General features: G+C 50.9%; 1 protein-coding gene across 2 annotated transcripts; it reads left to right on the plus strand.

Moving 5' to 3' along the window:
* The first annotated feature begins 1508 nt into the window (after window positions 1-1508).
* On the plus strand, window positions 1509-21514 carry HRH2 (histamine receptor H2). Of its 2 annotated transcripts, none has more exons than XM_061188489.1 (2): window positions 1509-2584; window positions 21322-21514. In XM_061188489.1, exons 1-2 carry the CDS (start codon window positions 1509-1511, stop codon window positions 21512-21514), a joined length of 1269 nt encoding a protein of 422 aa, XP_061044472.1. The 2 variants fall into 2 exon arrangements, with proteins under 2 accessions (XP_061044472.1, XP_061044473.1); XM_061188490.1 differs by lacking the exon at window positions 21322-21514 and adding an exon at window positions 3680-3716.
* The last annotated feature ends 932 nt before the right edge of the window (window positions 21515-22446 follow it).

Genomic DNA, 22446 nt, shown 5'->3' on the forward strand with positions numbered 1-22446 from the left:
AGGAAGGAACTAGAAACAACCGAAATACCTGTGATAGAGTGATGATAAATAAACCACAGCCAGCCAACCTGGGGACTGTTATGCAGCCATTAGAAAGACTGAGTGAGTTCTGTACAAGCTGACCTGGAAAGTGAGGTTTAGAGAGATGTTAAGAGCGGGTGTGGAGAGGGGCTGCAGTTGGCAGACTACAACAGCAAGCTAGATCTGGTCCTCTTCCTGGTTTTGTGCAGCCCATGATCTAAGAATAGCATTTACATTTTTAGCTTGGAAATTGTTTTAAAGAGTTTGAGAAAAAAAAATCAAAAGAAGAAGAATATTTTGCAACATGAGAAAATGATGTAAAATTCAAATTTCAGTGTCCGTAGTAAAGTCTTCTTGGAGCACAGCCATGATCACTCATCTGCACATTGTCTGTGGAGGTGCTTTCACACTAAACAAGAGTTGAGTAATTGCAGCAGAGACCTTGAAGAATGCAAACAGAAAATATTCGCTACCTGGCCCTTTCCTGAAAAAGTTTTTTGGCTCCACATTTAGAGTATGGTGACATTTTGTAAAACGAGAGTGTGGAACACTGTTTTAGGCGCTTTATCAGAGTAAATGTATTACATTTGCTTATTTTTTCATTCATTTTATCATTTATTCATCATAGGCTTAATGCCTACCGGTGGGGCCAGGCACTGGGAACTAGCAGTGAACAAGCAGATACAGCCCCTGTTTTCATGGAGCTTAGAGTCTGTGTCTAGATCTTTCTTTCCCTAGTATAAACAACCCTAGCCCCTCCAACTGTATCTCACATGATGACTTGGTGGTCCAGCCCCTTGCATCCTGTCTCCCATCCTCCTCCTGCTATGTATCTTGATTGCTTCTGTCCCTTCTAAGGAGTGGTGCCAGACTGGTCCCATGCCTCCTGGTGTCTCGAAGGGAGGTCAAGGTCTTGAATCAGGTCACACTCTCAGTCTGGTTTCAACATGCTCAACACTCAATCTTTGCATTTCTAGCTCACGCTCTCCAGTGGACCCCAGAGGGAGAGGCAACAGTGCTAGACCCCCGTCACATGGATGGGAGCAGCCACCCGCTATGGAGAAGGCTGCAGCCATGTCTCCACATGATGCCTCCCAAATAAAACCAAAGCCACCTCCTGACTCATGCCCTGGTGCGTCAGTCTCTATGCAAAACCTGGAGAGTGGAGATCTGTTCAGTCCCAGGAGGAAGCCGGCTCTGCCAAGGGGTCATTTGAGGACTGGGGTTTGAACCAGGAACCTCGCTTCAAGGACTAGCTTTCCCTCATCTTCCTTCATACTCATGCCCAACACCTCCTAAGAGACAGCTTTATTTATTTCTAGAAAAACAGCACTGGATCGGTCATTGCAGCCTCTCCACATTTGGACACTTCTCTTGGCTCTGTTGGGCAGCTTGGAGCCCAGTGGTTGACATAATTGACCCTTTGGGGAGCTGGAAGAGAAGCAAGCAGGGGCCGGAGGCAGGGGAAGGAGCCATAGGGTCCCAGGATGGCGTCCAATGGCACGACCTCTTCCTTTTGTCTGGACCCTGCTGCGTTGAAGATCACCGTCAGCGTGGTCCTCACCCTCCTCATCCTCATCACCATCGCTGGCAATGTAGTCGTCTGCCTGGTGGTGGGCTTGAACCGCCGGCTCCGCAGTCTGACCAACTGCTTCATCGTGTCCTTGGCCATCACTGACCTGCTCCTCGGCCTCCTGGTGCTGCCCTTTTCGGCCTTCCACCAGCTGTCCTGCAGGTGGAACTTCGGCAAGGTCTTCTGCAATATCTATACCAGCCTAGATGTCATGCTCTGCACGGCCTCCATCCTCAACCTCTTCATGATCAGCCTCGACCGGTACTGCGCCGTCACAGATCCCCTGCGCTACCCCATGCTGGTCACCCCTGTCCGTGTCACCATCTCCCTGGTCTTAATTTGGGTCATCTCCATCACCCTATCCTTCCTGTCTATCCACCTGGGATGGAACAGCAGGACTGAGACCAGCAGTGCCAATCACACCATCCCAAAGTGCAAAGTCCAGGTCAACTTGGTGTATGGCCTGGTGGATGGGCTGGTCACCTTCTACCTGCCTCTGCTGGTCATGTGCATCACCTACTACCGCATCTTCAAGATCGCGTGGGATCAGGCCAAGAGGATCCATAACGTCGGCTCCTGGAGGGCAGCCACCATCAGGGAACACAAAGCCACAGTGACCCTGGCAGCCGTGATGGGGGCCTTCATCATCTGCTGGTTCCCCTACTTCACCGTGTTTGTTTACCGTGGGCTAAAAGGGGATAATGCCGTCAACGAGACCTTCGAAGCCGTGGTTCTGTGGCTGGGCTATGCCAACTCAGCCCTGAACCCCATCCTGTACGCTGCACTGAATAGAGACTTCCGCACGGCATACCAGCAGCTCTTCTGCTGCAGCCCCACTGACCACAACACCCACAGAACTTCTCTGAAGTCCAACAGCTCTCAGCTGATGAGGATTCCAAGCCAAGGACCCAGGTGGCAGGAAGAGAGGCCCCTGAGGCTCCAGGTGTGGAGTGGGACAGAGGTCACGGCCCCCCAGGGAGCCACAGACAGGTAACTGCCCTGGCAGTTTGTGTGTGGGACGGGGCACAGGGACGGGGTCCCACTCATGGTAACAGCTGTTCACGAGGTGCTGCTTTGGATGTTATGTGCTGGGAATTCTTCATGAGCACTTTGCAAACCTCGTGTTATTCCATCCTTCCAAACACCCCATGAGGTAGAATTTTTACCTCCATTTTTAAAAGGAGCAGGTCAAATCTCAGAGAACTTGGCCAGGGCCACACAGCTGGGATCTGGATAGAGCTCCCCTGACTCAGAACTGGTGGACCTTTTTTCTAGCTACCTTGTCCTTACAATCAGGAGTCCTAAGTTTGAGGTCCAACTCGACCACTTAGTTAATGGTCATAAGTGTTCACCTAAATCTGCCAGGACAGCCCTCAAATGGCCATGTAATAATGCTGCTGCCTGGGGGTTAAATCAGAGACCCCACTCAGCCCACCATCACTGAGCACCTTTTATGCATCAGCTCTTACTTTGGGGGTGCTCAAGTGGGAGGAGAAAGAGGACTGGCCAAGTTGGGAAGGCAAAGCCTAGAAAACCAGGCTTGGACATTGTACTGTAGGTCTTAGGGGAAGATGGAAGGATTAGAAGCAAGGATGGGTATAACCCAAGCATCTCTGTACTTTGGAAAGAGGGCTCTGGTTGTCCCCTAAGACATGGACCAGAAGAATGAGGTGGGGACAGCAGTGAAGGGGGATGTGGTACTGGTCCATGAGAGAGAAGAGAACAGAGCAAAATCTAGGAGGCTATTAAAAAATAGTCTTGTAGACCATTGGATGTCTGGGATGCAGGAGATGCAAGAGAGAGGATGCCCCAGGACTCCACCCCCGAGAGGTACCCAGGCTGAAAAGATAAACAGGATCTGAATGACATTGAGATCAACTCACTGCTGACAAAGCCCATGCAAGGTATTAAGGGGTACCTCACCAAAGACTTGAATGGCCTGAGGAAGCTCACACATGGAGAGAAGATTTATAGGTCTAAGCAAGCTCTATCTAGCTGTTGAGAGGAATAAATGAAAGGATGCTGGTAGAACATCTGATACATACAAATGCTCAATAAATGTCACTTTCCTTTGTCTTCCCACAGACCATGCCTTTGCCCCCCAGAATGCTGGTCTGTGTGACTGACTCATCCATCCATCCATTCATTCATTCATTCATTTATTCATTCATTCACAAACATTTGTCAACTTCCTATCACATGCCAGGAACAGTGCTGAGCGCCAGGGATGTAGAAGTGACATTTTGGCATCTGTTTTGATGGACAGGTATGGCAAGTCAACTGTACAGCCTCGGTCTCAGCTCTGTGGCTTGAGCGAGTCTCTGCCCCTCTTGGGCCTGTTTCCTCATCTCGTAGAATGTGGGGTCTGTCCTCAAGCAGCCTGCCCTGGTCACCTCCCAGAGCCACCTGAAGCACACATGTGCTAAGGGGCGCCAACAGGCTCCAGGACCCCCGGTAGGATACTTGTCCTCTCTCAACCTTTGAGCATCGGACTTGAGAAAAGCTTGGATGGACTCTGCACACTCACCCCCTCTGGGTGCTGGTCCCTGTGGAGCATTGTGGGGGTGAAACTGCCCAACTGGACCCCTCGGCCTTGTGTCCCTCTGGTCCTTGCAGGAGCCAGGTGTGGAGTGTCCCCGCATAGACTTGGGTCCTGGACCCTCCACCCGTCCGCTGCTATCCTTCTGGAACAAGCTTCATTGCTCCTGCAACCAGCCTCCTCCAGGCCTCCCTGCCTCCAGACTCTCCCTCTCAAATCCATCCTCCAAGCCACTCAAAGGCATCTCTCCAAAATGCAGATGGGGAGGCTTCCACGTCTGGCCTTGATAGCTAAGATGACCCTGTCCTTCCACACTGCCTCATTCAGGAAGCAGACTCTGGTACAAAGCAAATTTAGTTCACAAAACAAACAAAGGACAAAGCACGGGGTGTGGACTCTAGAGAAGGCCGTTGGCACTGTTCATTCTGGTTGCCACTTACCCATGGGACCCGGGTTAATAGGCTGCCTCTACCCCCAATCCTTAGGGAGACACTCAGCAGGCACTCACCAGCAATGGCCAGCCCTCACTGAACACCCACTAGGTACCAGTTTTAGGTTTGCCACTATTTCTATGTATTAATCTTTCTGTGACGGCATCTTATCACCACCCCTGTACCAGGTGCTAGGGTGCAAAGGGAAATAAAGCCAGACCCCCCATCTCATGCCACCACCTTCACCAGCTGTCTGGTAGAGGAACAGACTGGCCACGGTTCAGAGCAGCACGTGCCCAGGCTTGAAACCCAGTGCGCAGGGCAGCCAAAGGAGGCAGCGCCTGGCCCAAAGAGCCTGTCCCCGGGAGCAGACCTCTGAGCTGAGCCTCAAATGCGGAGGGGAAAGACCCGTTCCTCCAGGGTGGTGCTGAATCCTTTAGACCCGGGACCTCATTTCATTCTCCACACAACCCTGTGCAGTTGATGCTTGTTTAGTTTCCACTTTACAGATGGGGAAACTGAGGCTCAGAGAACTTAAGTAAATTGTTCAAGGGACACAAGCTAGTGATGCAGCCAAAGCCAAGAGCTGAGCAAAAACGGAAACAGCAGCCCCATTACCACCTGTCTTCTGGGTGCCGGGCACGCTGGGGCAGGGAGCGCCCACCTCCTCTTCTGACCATCACAGCCACCCTGGCCACCAAGGCCAGCTGAGAGGCCGTGCCTGCCTGGGTCACACACAGCAGCCGCGGAGCAGAGGGGTCCGGCAGAGGAGGATGGGGAACCAGTTGGAGGGCCGCATACTATGGTTGGGGGGATGGGGATCCAGGAAGCCAGGAACAGCCAGAGTTTGATTTTCCAGTAGAGGCTGCCAGGGCGACTGGGGACTTGTGTGGCCCTCCATAAGGTTGGCTCCCAGCTTCCCTGATGACCGATAGTGTGTCCTTCCTGCTCCCCATCTGGGAACAAAACCCAGCATTGACCTGACAGAGAGCCCTTATCCCTGCCAAGGGGCCAGGTGTCTGCCCTTTGTTGGTGATGGCGGAGGTTGCAGGGGGGTCGGGGGGGGGCGGCACAGTCACCCAAGGGGAGACTCCAGGAGAGAGTGGCTGAGCTGGCTGGTCCTCCCTGCCCTGAGGCCAACCAGCAGCCACCTCCCCAGCAGGATGCTCTGTCTGTCCCTTCCTGATCCCATTGTCCACCCTTACCCCGCCCCTCATCACCTCTACCCTTCTCTGATCCCAGGTCCCCAACCTCACCCCTTCAGTAACCTCCACTGCTTCTACTGAATACAAGCCTGCATTCGTTTCCAAGGTAGGGCTGCTGTAACAAATGACAGTGAACTTGGTGACTGGAAACGAGACAGATTTCTTTTCTTACAGTTTGGGAGATCAAGAGACTGAGATCAAGATGTTGGTAGGGCTGGGTCCTTCTGGAGGCTTCAGAGGAGAATCCGTTTCCTTGCCTTTTCCGGCTTCTGGGGGCCACCCGCACTCCTTGGCTTGTGGCCCCTTCCTCACATCACTCTGACCTCTCGCCTCCGTGGTCACATCTCCTTCCCCTCTTCGGTAGCCAAATCTCCCTCTGCCTCCTTCTTTTAATAAGGGCACTTGTGATTACATTTAGGGCCCACTGGGATAATCCCGGATAACCTCCCCATCCAAAAGTCCTTAACTTAATCACATCTGCAAAGTCCTTTTTGCCATATAAGATAACTTTCTCAGGTTCCAGTGATGAGGATGTAGACGTCTGGGGTCCATGTTCAGCTACCACAAGTCCCAGCTCCCTGGCTTAGCATTAGAGACCCTTCATGATTTGGTCCCTGACCACCTCCTGACACCATCCCCAGGCCCACACCCACCCTCCAGCCCCTTCTGCCCCCACCAAAACGAACCACTCAGAGTCCATTCATTCACAAGCACTCACCAAGAATTTGCTACACGCCAGCACTGTTGGGGGTGTAGCAGTGAGCCAAGCAGAGGCCCTCCTCCCAGAGGGATGTTATTCTAGGGCAGTGGTTCTCAAAATGTGGGCCCCCAGCCAGCAGCAGGCTTCTGGGAGCAAAGTAGCTGACGTCGGGCCACCCAGCCTCATCCATCCGTGGCAGAGCTAGGATTCCAGCCCAAGCCCGTCTGACCCCAAAGCCAGGCTCTTTCCATGAGGAAATGCTGAATGGACTTGAATTTAGCCCAGGCTCTGAGTGCTACTCCCATAGACAGCAGATGGGGAAACTAAGGCCCAGGGAGGCAAGTGACCTGAGGCCCAGAGCAAGCTGGGGAGGGGCAGGGAGTAGACCCTGTATCTCTGGACCCCTGCCCAGGGCTCTTGGGTCTTTCCCCATACACTCCCTTGCCCTGCGTAATCTCCCCAGGCAGGGAGATAAGACTCCTGAGCACCAGCCGTCTCTCTCCGGGGCAGGCGGGCACTTCCTCCTCTCTGCAGAGGCCCTGTGCTTGCGGCTGTCACCCTCCCGGGGCCTGGAGTTTGGAGTCAGAGCTCAGGAAGAAGAGGCGCAAAGGGAGGCCAGGAGCCACAGGTGCCCCCCTGCTGCCAGCTGTCTCCCCTCACAGGCCTCTCGCCAGCATTGCCAGGGCCCGCCCTCCTTCTGCTGCCAGTGAGAGAGCATTTCCTCCAGCTGGGAATGGGTCTCTGCTCTGCCCTTCTGGTGCTCTTGGACTCTGATACAGAGTTCTTATCCTGACCAACAAGGCCCTGCCCTGCCCGGCTCTTTCCGCTGCCCTACCTCCTCCTCTGGGCCCCTCGGTCCTGTCCCCAGGCCATGCCTAGTCCCATCCCACGCACCCTCCTCTCAGCCCGAGGCAGTCTTCCTACCCCTCTTGGGACATCCTATCTGTTCTGTGTCTGCTCCCCAAGACTGCAAGCTCCCTGAGGGCAGGCTCACATCTCTGTTGGTCCCTGTCTAACACCTAGCACAGTGCCTGGCACAGGATGCCCAGTAATATTTGTTGAATGAATAAGTGAATGCTTGAATATCTCATTCTAGGTCCCCAAGAGCCCTGAGAAGTGACTAATACCACCAGTCGCTTTAGAGATCAGGGAACCAAGTCTCGAAATGCTAAGTTCCAGGAACACAGTGGGAACTCAGAAATTCCTGGTTCCCTTTTCTAACTTTGACATCACCGTGGGCCTCCCTCCAAGTAGTGGTGTCAGCAGCGGGCCTCACAGAGGAATCCACCGGCCGCTCTAAATCATAGAGTCTGCGGTTGGAAAGAGTCACACCCCTCACCCTGCCTCCCAGGAAAGATGAAGGGATCCCAGAGTTGGGGTGGGAATCCAGAGTTCGGACAACCTGGATGCGGTCCATCGCGTCTCCATGCCATGTCCCCATTTGGCCAGAGTTTGGGTGCTGGGGGAGGGCGGAGGTGGCTTTATCTTCTGCTCAAAGTCCAGTCTGGTCTGGCAGAGGAGGCTGCAATTCCCTTAGCAGTAAAAAGTTTACATGACTGATGTACACACACTTCTTAAGAAGGAACTTTGCTCAGAAAGGAAGTTTTGCATAATTTACCCCTTCAAGAGCCCAGACTTGTTTATTTGTATCATTTGGGTCCTGAAATAGTCTAACTTTTTGGCACATTGATTCCAGCATCTCTTAAGGGGCCTTTCTGAGCACTCTTTGTAGAGGCGCCCAGAGCAGCTGGTCCCCCTCCCTTCTCCCCCCCAACCTCCCAGCCCCCGCCCTACCCCCAGCTAAGGGGCCTGGCTGCCCCCTGCACACTGGTATCCTGCTGGCTGCTGCTTTGTCACCTCTGCCCTCTGTGCCTGGTGGTCACACCACAAGGCTACTGGGGTGTCTTCCTGCCTCCGTGTGGAAGTTAGGGAGCCCAGTATGAGCCCTGGTCCCCCACTAGTTAGGGGTTGGGTGATGTTAGACAAGTCGTTGACAGTCTGAGCTGAAGTTTCCTTACCTATAAAACTATGATAATTATCAGACCTACTTCGCAGAATTGTGAGAATAAAATGGAGTCAGGGATACAGGCACTTAGCACAGTTCCTGGCAGGTGGCAGGTGCTTTAACAGACTTAACAGACGTGAATTTTCCTTCTTTGCCATCCATCTCTTTCTCTTTTTCTTTCTTTTCATTTTGTCTCTTTTCTGTCATTTTCTGTCTTTCTTTTTTATAACAGTTTTATTGAGATATACTGCACATGCTGTATGATTCACTCATTTCAAGTGTACAGTTCACCAGGTTTTGGTCTGTTCACAGAGCTGTGCAGCCATCACCACAATCAATTTTAGAACATTTTCATCACCCCAAAGAAACCCTGTAGCCTTCAGCTATCAACCTCCCGATCCCTGCATTCCCCAGACAACCACAAATCTACTTTCTATCTCTATAGATGTGCCTATTCTGGACATTTCAGATAATCCGTGTGCTTTTGTGCCTGGCTGTGTCACTTAGCATAATGCTGTTGAGGTTCTTTCTTTATTTTCTGTCTGGTCTTCCTTCCTTTCCTTTCTCCGTTCTGTTTTGTGTTTTCTTTCCCTCCCTTCCCCCATTCCCTTCTGTGTCCATGGTCCCGTTTCTCCTTCACCAAGCGCTCGGGCTTTATGGCAGCTCTCGGCGGTTGGTTGGTAGGCCCTTGGGGAGGGGGGCGGGAGGCTGCATCCTGGACCCGCAGGTGGCCCACGTCCCTACCTCCCACCTGGGTGGATTCGGAAAGGCCGTTCTCAAGCCTGCGGGGCCCGCACTTCTACACAGCTGCGGGCACAGCAGCGGGCTGCAACAAGGTATTAACCCTTTTCATCTTCTGTCTCTTCAGAGAGTTTGGGGAGTGAGACCCCCTTCCCAGCCCTGGAGAGGAAGTCAGGGGAAGAGCAGAGGGAGAGGAGGTGGGAAGCCTTTTACAACCTCAAAAGTCAAGGAGAATAAATGGCGGCCCCCCCAGGAGTCACTTGAAAGGTAGAGAACCCCTCCTTTACCTCCCTGGTGATCGTGCCTTTGAAGCGAGCTGGAGGCCCCGTCTGTGCTCCGCCATCCTCCCTCCCTCCTTGGCTTTGCACAGACCCCTGCCCTTTCCCCACCTTCCCTTCTGGCTCCTTGTGCCGCAGATCTGACAGGACTGCTATGGAGCTGCCTTCCCAGGGGCTGTGAAGCGGAGGGAAGGGGAACCATGCCTTTGGGGCCGCTGCTAGTAGCTTCGTACCTATGAGAAAAAGGTGAACACTCTAGGTGAACAAATTAAGAGAAAGCCCTTTCTCTAGGGGACCCAGCCCCAGGCCACACAGCTTGGCAAGCAGAAAGAGGTCTGGATTTCAGCCCCGATGCTCTTGTACAGAGAACAGCCTGCGCAACTGCAGGGAGGCCCTGCAGACCTTCCGGACCCCTGGGAGACGGCAGGGTGGAGGGCAGGGCTCTGCAAGCCTCTTCTGCAAAGGGCCAGATAGTAAATAAGTTAGCTTTGCGGCGCCTATGTTCTCCGTCACCACTACTCAACCCTGGTGGTATGGCATAAAAGCAGCCCCAGGCAATACTTAAATGAATGGGGGTGGCTGTCTTCCAATAAAACTTTATTTATGGGCACCAAAATTGGAGTTCCATATCATTTTCACCAGTCACAAAATGTTATTCTTCTATTCACTTTTTTTTTCAACCATTTCAACAAAATAGGCGGTGGGCTGAATTTGGCCCACAGGCTATCGTCTGCCAACCGCTGGTGTAGGGGAAAGAAAAGGGTGCCAATTCCAGCCCCAGCACTTGCTGGCTCCTGGACTGTAGGCAGGTGGCTTGCCCTCTCTGAGCCTCAGCTTGCCCATCTGCAAAATAGGGATAAAAATACCTCCCTGTGAGGATTGTGATGAGGCTTAGCACCGATTTGTGCAAAGCTCCCGACACAGGGTAGATGCTTGTAAGCGGTAATTTTTCTTTCTTCCTTTCTTTTCCCTTTATTTCTTCCTTCCCCCCTCCTTCCTTCCCTCCCTCCCTCCCTTCCTTCCTTCCTTCCTTCCTTCCTCCCCTCCTTCCCTCCTGTGGCCCCTCTGTAAAGGAGCAGCTGAAAAGTCCATGGCAGGCTCTGTGGACTTGTGTCTCAGCTGTGCCACTGAATCTCTCAGTTTGGACCCTGACCCTGAGGCTCGTGTCCCTCCTCTGAAAATGGGGGGCTTGGATCCATCTCAGGGGACCATTCCAACACTAATTATATATAAATGCTTAACAAGAGAGAGAAATTATGCCAAACCCCCAACTGTGTTTGTGTCAAAAATCTTCTGGCGAGGGCGAGGAGGAACCTGTTTTTCATACTAATGAGTCACCCTGAGTATGGAGGCAAATGCAGTAAAACAAGGCAACCTGAGCCTTGAGTGCAGGGGTCACAGGCAGGTAGGGATGCAGACTGGGTGCAGGACAGAGCTCCTAGAGAGACCCAGCCTGGCAGACAGGGGACCGGGGTTTCTCACTGCCTCTGCCACTGACAGGCTGTATGGCCTTTAGAAGATCACATCCCTCTCTGAGCCCCAGTTTTCTCATCTGTCAAAGAGAGCTAAGGCTTCTAGCAGATGTCACTGCTCTTAAAGAAACAGCAGTGAGCCACAGGGCTCTCTGTTTTAGGGCGATGCTGTGTTCATTAAACCTACAGCAGCTGTATGTGGTAGTGTCAGGGGACAGGGACGGGGTGTGCCTGAGACCCAGTGGGTATTTTAGGGCGTCCACAGCCCCTGAGGCTCCCCTGAGAAGTGAGGACCATTCCCTCCCTGCCCACCTCTGGGCAGGGAGGTGGGGGGCAGGGGAGTTTGTCCCAGCTCCCCAAAGTGGCATGTGGCTCTGCTTGTCCACATCTGATCGTGCAGAAGGCTGCAGCTTGCAGGGAGGGCCACAGGCTTTGGGACTCACGGGCGGGTGGATGAGACTCAGGCCTTCCTCATTCCAGGACTGAGCACATGCCAATGTCACCCAGGGACAGACGCTCTGGGTGGGCAGCAGGGCATTTCCCAGCACCCAGAGGATTTGGGGGAACTTCCCTTTTCCACACTGACTTGGGAAACACAGAATATTTATAAACACTTCATCATCATTGAAATGGAACGTTAAAATGGAAAGTCAAAGAGAAACTCCATTCCTGTTGCCATCTTACACTAGCCCTGAAGTCACGCTCCGTACTCCCTTTCTGTCACTCATGAGAGATGTGGTCCTAATATCATGGCGACAAGAGGATCCACATGTGGAGATCCTAAGCAGGTCTCTGCGTTAGGGGCTGCTGAGTCTTACTGATTCATTCACTCAGTCGCCCTTTAGTGCCCCTTCCCCGTAGGGTGTGGGGGGTGGGGGGTAAAGGGGGCGACTAATGGATCTGTGAGATGAGCTGTGGGATAAGTGCTGGGACCTGGCAGGTATGGGGGCCCAGGGGGCCCCGGGGTGGCCCGGGAATCGGGCAAAGCCTCCTGGAAGGGGTGATGGCTCAGCTGACTCCTGAGGGACAAGCAGGAGTTTTCTAAGCTGAAGGGCAGAGGTTAGAGGTGCCATCCTAGGCAGAGGAGGCTGGAAGTGGGGGAGGAAAGGAGGGACTGGGAGGGGAGAGAGGGACCGGGGATTCACAGACGATGGGAAGGCAACTGATGGGCAGGTACTTCCTTTTCTGAAACTTTGTCCCCATCTGAAAAGTAGGACTCATCATACCAGCCCCTCCCTCCCAGGGCTGGGAAAGGGACCAAGGGCGTTAATGCTTGCCTTGGGACGGAAGCTTAGGGCAGAGCGCTGAGTCCGCTCAGGTGTAAGATTCTTTGCTTCATTCTGCTCTGGATGCCCACAGGCCACCACTTCACGGATGGTGGAAAAACGTACATTTTCCAGGTCAGGGGCTCTCAGGCACTTCCAGCTGTAAACACGGTGACTTTGGAAGTTGAACCCAGTCAATACAAGAGTCTCTCCACTGCCCCCTCCTTCCCTCCAGGGCAAGCTAAGTTCCCGGAGGCTGTCTGGCCCCCATGGCTTCCTTCTCCATCCATGGTGCCCATGCCATGCCTGGGCCCTGGGGACACAGCTGGCCTGCTCCAGGCCTCCCCTGGGTTGCTGAGGAAGAGCCACACCCTCCCAAGGGCCTCGGCCTCTGCTACAGGCCCCCAGGCCCCCAGGAATCCCCCAGCAGGCAGGCCACAAGGCCCAGCCACACTCTAGGGCTCACTGTAGGTCTGGGAGATTTTAGGGGCCTCTTGTACCCCATGTGAGAGCAGAGGAACTGGGGTACAGAGCTCCGTGAAGCCTCCTCATGGCCATGTCTGCAGGCCCACCCCCCCTTGTCCTAGGAAGTCGGACACAAGCCCCTCTACTTTCAGACCCTCACACTCATCCTCCGGTGGCCCCCTCACCTCACCTCCAGTGAGCATTCTGACCCCAAAGGAGAGGCTGGGGGCAGGGCCCACTCTAGCAGCTAACTCAGCCTCCTGCCCCAGCTTCCTCTCTGGGTGGTGGGGAACTGCTCTCACAGCCTCCTGAAAGCCAAATGCCCTTGAACTCTCTCACCATTGTTTCTGTTTCTGTTCCGAGTCACTGCCTGAATGGCGGAGTGGGGGGGTGGGGGCGGCACTGGCAATGGGGACAAGCCCACTACATCTCAATTAGTATCCTCTCTTACCCCACCAGCGACGCACCACACACCTGACACACTGGCCCACGTTCAACACCTAACTAGCCAGTGATGGTGACTAGTAACCACCACTGCCCTGGGAATGGCTGAGCCTGGTAGAGTCAGACTGCCTGGGAGCTGATTGACCTTGGGCACGTTACCTCTCCGTGCCTCCATTTCTTCATCTGTAAATGGAGATGTTGCTGGTACCCACTTCAAAAGGTCGTTGTAAGGGTTCGAGGAGAGAATAGATATACAGGCCCGAGAACAGTATCGTCCACAGCAGTTCACTGGCAGGCATGGGGCTCCATGAGGAGCCTCGAGATTGACTAAAATGTTCTCCTATTGTTGTATTTTGCCCTTGTCTCGACGTTAGTTTTGCTCTTATAAGCAATCCTCTGATGAACATCTCCATGCCGAGAATATTCTGTTTCTTTCAAATTATTTCCCCAGAAACTGAATTTCTGGAACCGGAATTACTGGTGAAAGGAGAGGGATATTTGAGGCCTTTTGTTACACTTTGCTTAATTGTTTTCTAGACTGGCTGTACGGGGGCCCACCAGCCGCCTCTGAATGCATCACTTCCTGGACGCCACGCAGGGGGAGGGTCCTAGAAGGGCTGTGAGGGGGGCTGACTAGGGCAGAGGTATAGCTGGCAAGGAGAAGGGGTCTTTGGCATTTAAGGATGGACAGAGGGGCAGGGAAGAGGGAGAAGAAGGGGCCAAGGAGGAACCATCAGAGAGGTGAGCCCACGTCCAGGGCCTGAGCCGTTCAGAGACTACAGAGCAAATAAGTCTTCAGTCAGAAGAACTGGCATAGTGATGCCAGGAGCTGAGCCCGGGATGCAGCGCCCGACCCACCTGGATGACCTTGGGCAAATGGCAGCCTCTCTGAGCCTCAATTTCCTATCTATGAAATGGGCGTGACCTTTCGCCTGCCTCAGCGGGGTGGGATGGAGTGAGTGATAGGACATGACTTTGAGAGTTGCCTCGGGCACTGTGGGTTCTTTTTCCGTGAGCACCCACTGGCGTGAGTGGGCAGGGTTTTGGGGGTTTCCTTCGGTTTTAAAAAACATTCCAGAGTTTCAGGGAGAGGATTGGGCAAGCCAGCCAGTCTCAAAGAGAGGTTACTTAGGGTTGGAGCAGTCGGGCAGGGTGAACACAAGATCTCCCTTGGGACTGGGGAGATCTGAGCATGGCCCAGAGTCCACATGCATTGGACGGGGAGGGGAGGTGGGGGCAGGGAATCTCCAGCTTTGCAGGTGGGCCAAGCTGGGCTCTTTCAATCCTCCACCACTTATTGGCTGTGCAAGTGAACTAAAGTTCTTTGGGCTCAGACTTCCTCATCTGTTGGAGATAAGAATATCGTAACTCTATCATATGTATCACATGGATACTGTGAGAGTTCAGCGTTAAGTGCCTGACCCATGATCACTCTCAACATTTTATTATTCTGCCGTCTCATTCATCAGCAAAAAGTGGGTGACACGGAGGCAAAGGAAGGGTTGAGTAGAAGTAAGCCATGCCACGCCTTCATTTCTCCTTCAAGCAGCAAGCCCAGCGTGCTATAACATGCCCAACACTCCTTACCGGCTATGTGACCTTTGGCAAGTTTCCTAACCTCTCTGTGCCTTAGTTTCCTCCTCCATCAAATAGGGGGACTAACAGTACCTACCCCTTGAGGTTGAGCTCATATTTACAAAACGCCCAGAACCAGGCCTGGCGTGCAGCAGGAGCTCAGTGCATAGTGGCTGTCATCTGGTTGCTCTTAGGGCTCAGAGCACAGGCTTTGGACCTAGCAGACATGGCACAGAGCCCTGTTCCTCCAAGCACTGGTGTGACCTTGGTCAGGCAGGTCACTTAATCCCACGAAGAGCCAGTTCCCTCATCTGTAAAGAAGTGGGTGGTGGGTCCCCCAAGGCACCCCAAACACACAGTAAGCACTCAACGTGATTATTGACTGAGGGCCTTAAAGAGGACCCCATGGAAACTGCCAGACCCATGCCCTGAGGCCTTGGCTCTCCCAGTGGTGGGTGCATGCTTCTCCCACCTTATTTGTCATGAAAATGAACACTGTTTTTGCAACACTCCTGCAGGAAGCCTTTGCCCAGCTTGAAGGACAGAAAGAGAGCTCCATCTATGGACTTGGCCATGGGCACCCATCATCCTGCCCCAGCCCTCCACCCTTCAAAGCAGACGCTGATGCAGGCAAACCCTCTGTGTTTACTTCCAGAAAAGTATGAGAAGGCCCTGAAAAAAATCATTTCTTTCATCAGCGGAGGGCTGAAGTTTGGTCATTTCGGCCAAATACTGGGTAGTACTGGTTTGTGGTAGAAAACAAAGTTATTTGAAGATAACACTCATACGAGTGGGCTCTGGGTAACTTGGCATCCTGAAATTTCCACCTCATAGCTTATTTTAGGACAACCAGAAATTAGGTCTGCTTGGAGAAGAGGGTCACCCCTGATTTTGGCAAAAGCGTAAGGCAAGGGGACAGACACTTGGTGGGTTGTGGCTGGCTCCCAGGGCACTAGAGGGCCACTTCCCCTTTCTAAGTTCCTCCACTTCCCTTTCCTCAAAAAGGAGAGGGGACTTTGCACTGACCCAGTTCGCAGGATATATGTGAAACTGTCCTTCTGGGTGTGGCAGTTCCCCCAGATGCTTGGGTGCGGGATAAGCAAGGGTCTGGGTTCGGGGATCAGCCCAGCCTTCAACACGCAGTCCCTCAAGTGCCAGTTCTTGGTGACCCTCAGGGAAAAGCAGCTAATGGCTGTACCCATCGCGGGAAACAAAGGAGGAAGGAGAAAGGGAGAATCTTCTGGAATTTCTAAACGTTTCTCTTCTCCCATCACTTCTCCTGGCTTCTACAGCACTTCCCTTGGGATTATGCCCATTTTACAGATGAGGAGATGGGCTTCGACAGGGAGGTGGAGCTGTCTGAGACCCGACAGCAGGGGAGTGAGGAAGCCTCAAACTGAATGCATGACTCCTGGTTCTAAATCTCACATTTTGTCCCAATCATCCCAACACAAGGCTGGTGCTCAGCAGGTATTTGCTGAAATGGTCACCATGCCTCACTGTCTGTCCCAAGGTCCTGGCTCACAGTGCTCTTCTGGGCTGGTAGTAGTGGGAAGGTAGGTACAGAAACAAAGCCAGCATGAGACACCACACAGAGGGGTAAGGGCTGCCCCACAGCCAGGGGAAGTGCTTCCGCTTCTGCTGACCTGTGAACTTGGGAAGTCAGAAAATGGGAGAATCACTATCGAAAATGAGATTGGCTGGGTTTTTCATTCTTTAGTTCACACACACGATTGAACACCTGCTATAAACTTGGACAGTGGGGTAGATGATGAAAGATCCAACACCTGCCTTTAGTCTGGGAGATAGACAGGTAAACTGATGGTTAACCCAAGGAGGTAAGTGTCCCAGCGGAGGGGCTGTAGGAGCCAGGAGGGAATCAGTAATCCTGGGAGACCTCAGAGACAGCTTCCCAGAGGAGGTGATGCCTGAACAGAACCTTGAAACACTTCAAAGTGCACAGCAAAGAAGGTAAAGGAATTTCAAGCAATGGGGATGACATGTGTATAGGTGCAAGTACAAGACAGAGCAGAGTAATGTGTGCATGAGGTGGCTCTGTGTGATAATTTGTACTATAGGCAGTAGTAGATGGTAATGGAAAAGGTCACTGACAGTCATTATCTGTAGTCCTTACAATAGTCCTGTGAGCTTGATATTATTAACATATTTCACAGACAAGAAAACCGAGGTTCAGAGCGAGACTGAGCAAGGCTTCCCACTGAAACTGGGTCCTGACCCCTGGTGGCTGAACATATTATAGCACCCTCATGTGTAAAGATATTCAAAGAACATTTATTTAAGAATGCTATTAGGACACTATTAACTGCCAGTAGCAGAAACCCAGTTAAAAGAGGCTGGAATTGGTGGAGGTAGGGAACTAGCTTATAGAACTGAAGAAATCAAGAGTAGCTTCAAGTTGGATTCAAGAGCTCAAATGTCATCATAAATTTGTCTTTCTCCAGCTTTCAACTCAGTTTCACCCTGTGTTGCCTTCATTTTCAGTTAGAGTCTCCCCATGGTGCCACCAGGAGCTCCAAGCTTACATCTTACCATCTTAGTAGCCCCAATGGAAAATATGCCCCTTTCCTCCCGTTCCAACAGAAAGTTTTAGGCTTAAGTTTCATTGGCTGGGTGGGGTACTGTCTCTACCTCTGTACCCAGACCTGGAGCCAATGCAATGAATAAGGTAAATCTCACCTCACCCACATGGACAAAGAGTAGGGAAGTTTGGATCCCAAAGAAGAATCAGGGTGTTATTACCAAGAGAAGGGGAATTGATGATGGGAAGGTAAAAATAAGATGTTTGCCATAAGCACTTACCGAATGGCAGACAACCTATTATGTGCTCTCCTAGAACCCCATTAACATCTCCAAGCCTCAAGTGTCAGAGCTCAGGGCAAAGATGGGCCATAAAGGAGTCCAGGAATATTAAACCTACAAGTATCTCTAGACGTGTGTAATGTAATAAAGTCTACACAGTGTGGGAATCCAGCTTAGTGTCTCATCCCAACTTACATTTGGCATCGATGGCAAGCTAAGCAAAGGAGGAAGGGCTCCATACCACTAGACATTATTAAGTTAAATATGCATGGCAAAAAATTTTAATGAGACGGTGGAAATTCCATATGGTAAGGAGGAAAGAGAAGGAGAAAAAAGGCAGTTTAAAACAAAGCAAAAAAAAAAAAAGACAGGAAATTTTAGAAAAGATGGGACAAATGTAGAACACAAAATCACATAGAAGAAATCAGTCAAAATATATCAGTAATCACAGGACATGTAAATAGAATAACCTGGGCCAATTTTAAAAAATGGAGATTGTCAGACTTGATTTTTTTAAACCCAAACAAATATTTTTACAAGAGATAGACTTAAGGAAACAAAAAAGTTGAAAGTATAAGGAAGGAAAAATAAGATATACTAGGCAAATACTAACCAAAAGAAATCTGGGTAGCTATATTAATAGCAGACAAAGTGAACTGTAAGCAAAAAGTATTACTAAAGATAAAGAGGGTCACCATCTTTTGAAAAAAGATTCAATTCACTAGAAGGATAAGAATTCTAAACTTGTATGTACCAAATAAACCAGCTTCAGAAAGTAAAACTGACAAAGTAACACTGACAAAACTACAAAGAGAAATTAATCATTAACATCATAAGCAAACAATATTAAGGCTAAAAGGGAGATATTATTATAGATTTTGCAAAGATTAAGAAAGATGATAACATTATGGTCGATTTTATGCCCAAAACAAGGGAAAATTCAGATGCAACGCATGAATTCCTAGCAACAGAACTTGCCAAAACTGACTTGGGAAGAAATAGAAAACCCGAATGGTCCTATAACCATTGAAAAATAAATAAAGTGAATGAAACACCAGTAGTACTTGGTTTTGCCAAGGAGTTCTGCCAAACACTCAAGGAACAGATCGTTCCAGTCCTGCTCAAACTCTGCAGAGGAGAGAAAAAGGGAAACTCTCCTGTTTATTTGATGAGGCCAGTAGAGTGTAGATTCAAAAACAAGTATGAGAAGGGAGATGATAAAAATGAGAAACAACCCAGATGTCCACCAGCAGGTGAATGGATAAATAAATTGGAGTATCTTCCCATAATGGAATACTTTTTGACTGTGAAAATGAACTACAGGTTCACGCATTGACAGAGTTTAATCTCAAAAGTATAATGTTAAACAACAACTAAAAAAAGGAAGCTACAGAAAAAAATCCTAAAACATGGTTCCATCTATATAAAAGTAAAATGCTGACAGAACAACACAGTATATTATTCAGGGGTACATACATATTTGCTGAAACAAGTCAGGGGCTGGTAAATTCTGTTTCTTAACCTGAGAGGTGGTTACACTTGTATTCATTTTAATATTCTTTAATATTTTAAGCCACACATATGTGTTTTTTATATAGCCTCTTTGATGTATTTCATTTAAAAATATTTAATGACACAATCTCCATGTAGCAAAAAGATATGTCTGAGTAGACGAGTTATTTGAGATGTTTATTTTCTTCTTTTTGTTAGTCTCTATGTTCTGAATTTTTTACTATGAACATGTGATACTTCCATAATAATATTATTTTAAATGATTTTACAGCCTTTTAGAAGAAGGGAGGTAATTTCCTAGCCTAGAGCTAGCTTGTCTTTGATAATTTCACTAATCTACGTGAAAGTCACTTTATCACACTTCAGGCTCCATCTGGAATGTTAATCCAAGGGTAGATACCTGCCTACTTGGTCAAATATGTACACTGCTGGCATGGAGAAGAACCGGAGCCTCTGAAGTGCAGGGGTGTGACCTGGAGGTCCAGGTTAGGGCAGGTGTTCTGGGGACGGTGGGGCTGGCCAAACCCACGAGAGAGCTTGGGCCATGCAAGGCCTCCAGCACTGGCTAAGCCAGAACATACCATGCACTGAAGGAAGCTTGGGTGTTGGCTGTGGGTGTTGGCTGTGTCATTGTTCACAAAGCCTTTACAAAGGCAGGCATCCAAATTTGCACCTCCCCTCTGATGGACTCTAAGGGGAAGCATGATGATTTTCTCTCTCTCCATGTGGAAGGGAGTGAGTTCGATTCCTCTGGCGGCCAGAATACCTTAACAGATGATGGCTAGAGCTGAGGCCAGGCACGAGTTTCATGGGACATCCAGAGGACCCACAGTGGGTCTCAGGACCAAGCAAGGGCTAGCTTCCAGCCTGAAACTGGACGAAGAAAACTACTGCTCCAGCCTAGGCAGGGAAGCAAGAAACTAGGTGGCATCCATTGCCTTAGACAGAGCTAAAGCCAGATTTTGTCCTGCCCTGGAGCTGCAGAGACCCCAGGCAGAGTGTCTAGGGACACCAAGCAATGCTTAGCTTCTGCTGCATTGGGGCCAAGCGTGAGCCAGGATGGGCCAGGACTTGCAAGGACACTCCTCAAACCACACTTGCTTGCAAATCCCCTTCCCTGTGCAGCCCATAATCCTCTCCCAACTGCATTATATACACTTAAATGTCTACACCACCTGGCTGTTTTCACTGAAATATATTTATAAGACTTTATATCATCACCATAAATGGAAATGCAGTATCACCTGTGGAAAACGGAAAGTACCTGTGATCATAGAAACAATGACACAAAACAATGCCACCCAAGTTCGGCCAGATCCCATTGCCTGATTAAAGCTCTGAGCCTGCCCCCACTCCAGGTTATAAAGGGACACCTGCATGTTGAGTACTAAAAACACAGGCCCTCCACACTGAGGCTTTTTCTCTTGACCTCAGAAGGCTTGAAATAAAAACGATGAAGGAATTCTTACTCACTGAAAGTATCGGAAGGAAAAAGCAAGTCAGCTGTCCACATCTTAGCAGGCAACAGGCAAAGGAATTTTGTATACCCAGATATGGGGGAAGTCTTCATCTTTCTGAAAATGTATGTCAAATACTTTGTTAAAAACTTTCCTCCCAAGTGTTTGGCTAACTTACCTTCAGTGACCTTCAATCAGCTTGACTCAATGGACACAACTGAGGACCTCCTATGTGCCGGCGGCCACTTAGTAGGGGTTTGAAAAGCAAGTGCCTTGCCTTCAGGGACCACACATTCTAATGGAGAGACAGACGCATTCACAACTGATTTTAATGCAAGGCTGAATAAATCTTTGTATCTTCTTCTCCCAGCCTTCCCCCAACTCATGCAAAACATGATGTAGGTGTTCAGGCATCATTTTATTCAGACACAGAAATAGCAAACATTCATTGGGCTCCTACCATGAGACAGGCAATGTGTGGGATACTTTTAAACATATTTTATAACACTTAATCCTTTCAAGAATTGGAAAGGTGGTTATTTTTACCTCCACTTAAGGTTCAGAGAGGTTAAGTAACTTGACCAAGGGTACACAGCATGTTAGAAGCTGATTTGGGGTTTGAAAGCAAGTCTCCTGAATGCTCCCCATTGTGGGTTGAGGGAACAAGTCCCTGTTGCACGTGGGAGGTTCCCCGCCCCATACCACCCCACCCTTCCCAGCTCCCGGCTTAGAAGAAGCAAAGGCCAGAGGCTAGGTCTGGCCCTACTGGCCTTGCTCAGTGGTCACCTTGGCCCTAACCTATGCTTGTGTCTCCCCAGGAAGGCAGCGATGTCCTGCACCCTGTGCTCCAGCAATCTTCTGAGCTGCTGCAAGAGACTGTGGGCGCTTAGGTTCCTCCAGAGACACGTAGGAGGGCCCTTGGAGGAGCAGCCGGGAGAGCCACTGACTGAGGAGCTGCTAAGGACACTGGCCCAGGAATCGGTGAGGATGCTGCCCTCTGAGGCTGTCTAGACCCAGCCCCAGAACGCTGAAGATCCTGCTTCTGGTCACCAAAATTTGACTCCTGGAGCCACTAAGGACCCAGCAGCCCCCCCAAACCACCGAGGACACACCCTAGCCTGAGCCTGGGGACTCCCAGAGCACATGGTGGGTGCTGGGGTCCTCTGGCCTAGGATGGAGCAGCCTGCTCTGTGCTCAGACTCCCCTGGGTCTGCTGAATCCCATGGGTTCAGAGCTCACGTTGGTGCTGGCCCTGAGTCACGGGCAGAGATGGTGGGACTTTCGGGGATGTGCACACAGGCGCGTACACGGAGGTGTATGTGCAGACACACGCCTGCCCTCTGAGCACGCCAGAGGGTTGTTGCCATGAAGCATTGGCCTCTCACTCCCTCGTGGGTTCTGCGGGATGAAGGGAGGGAAGGGAAGGGAAAGGAAGGACGTTAGCCTTTAATGAACACCTACTGTGTGCCGAGTACACATGAGCTCATGCCACATGAGCTCACGTCATCCTCGTTACATGTGGCAGGGATGGTCGACCTGTCTTTACAGGAATGGAGACTGAGGCTCAGAGAAGTAAGGGGCCACTCAACTAGAAAGTGTGCCTGGCACATAGGAGGCACTTGAGAATAGTTGTTAAAGGAAGGAAGGAACAAACAGACGAATAGACAAATGGGAGGATGGGTAGAAGCCCATGCTCTTGACACAACACTACACTGCCTCTCAGGAGAGGCCACGATATTTCCTTGACTCAGCCGACCCTCCTGCTAGCGAGGCTCAGACCCGGAGCCTGGGGGGTCCCTTCATGCTGCAGTTCTGACCCTCTCTGGTGCTTTCCATCAACAAGGAGTGGCATGGAGCAGACTTGCTGGGGAAAGTGTGCGGGGCCACAGGAAGGGAGAGGGAGAGGTGGGGTGGTGAGGACATGACAGGCGGGGGTGGGGAAG

Source organism: Eubalaena glacialis, chromosome 4 (assembly GCF_028564815.1).
Source record: "Eubalaena glacialis isolate mEubGla1 chromosome 4, mEubGla1.1.hap2.+ XY, whole genome shotgun sequence".
Lineage (NCBI taxonomy): Eukaryota > Metazoa > Chordata > Mammalia > Artiodactyla > Balaenidae > Eubalaena > Eubalaena glacialis.

Excerpts from the sequence above, each read along its gene's own strand:
- HRH2 (XM_061188489.1), top strand. The coding sequence starts at position 1,509 with ATGGCGTCCAATGGCACGACCTCTTCCTTTTGTCTGGACCCTGCTGCG. Across the intron at positions 2,585-21,321 it reads CCCCAGGGAGCCACAGACAG|GAAGGCAGCGATGTCCTGCA; the intron begins GTAACTGCCCTG and ends GTGTCTCCCCAG.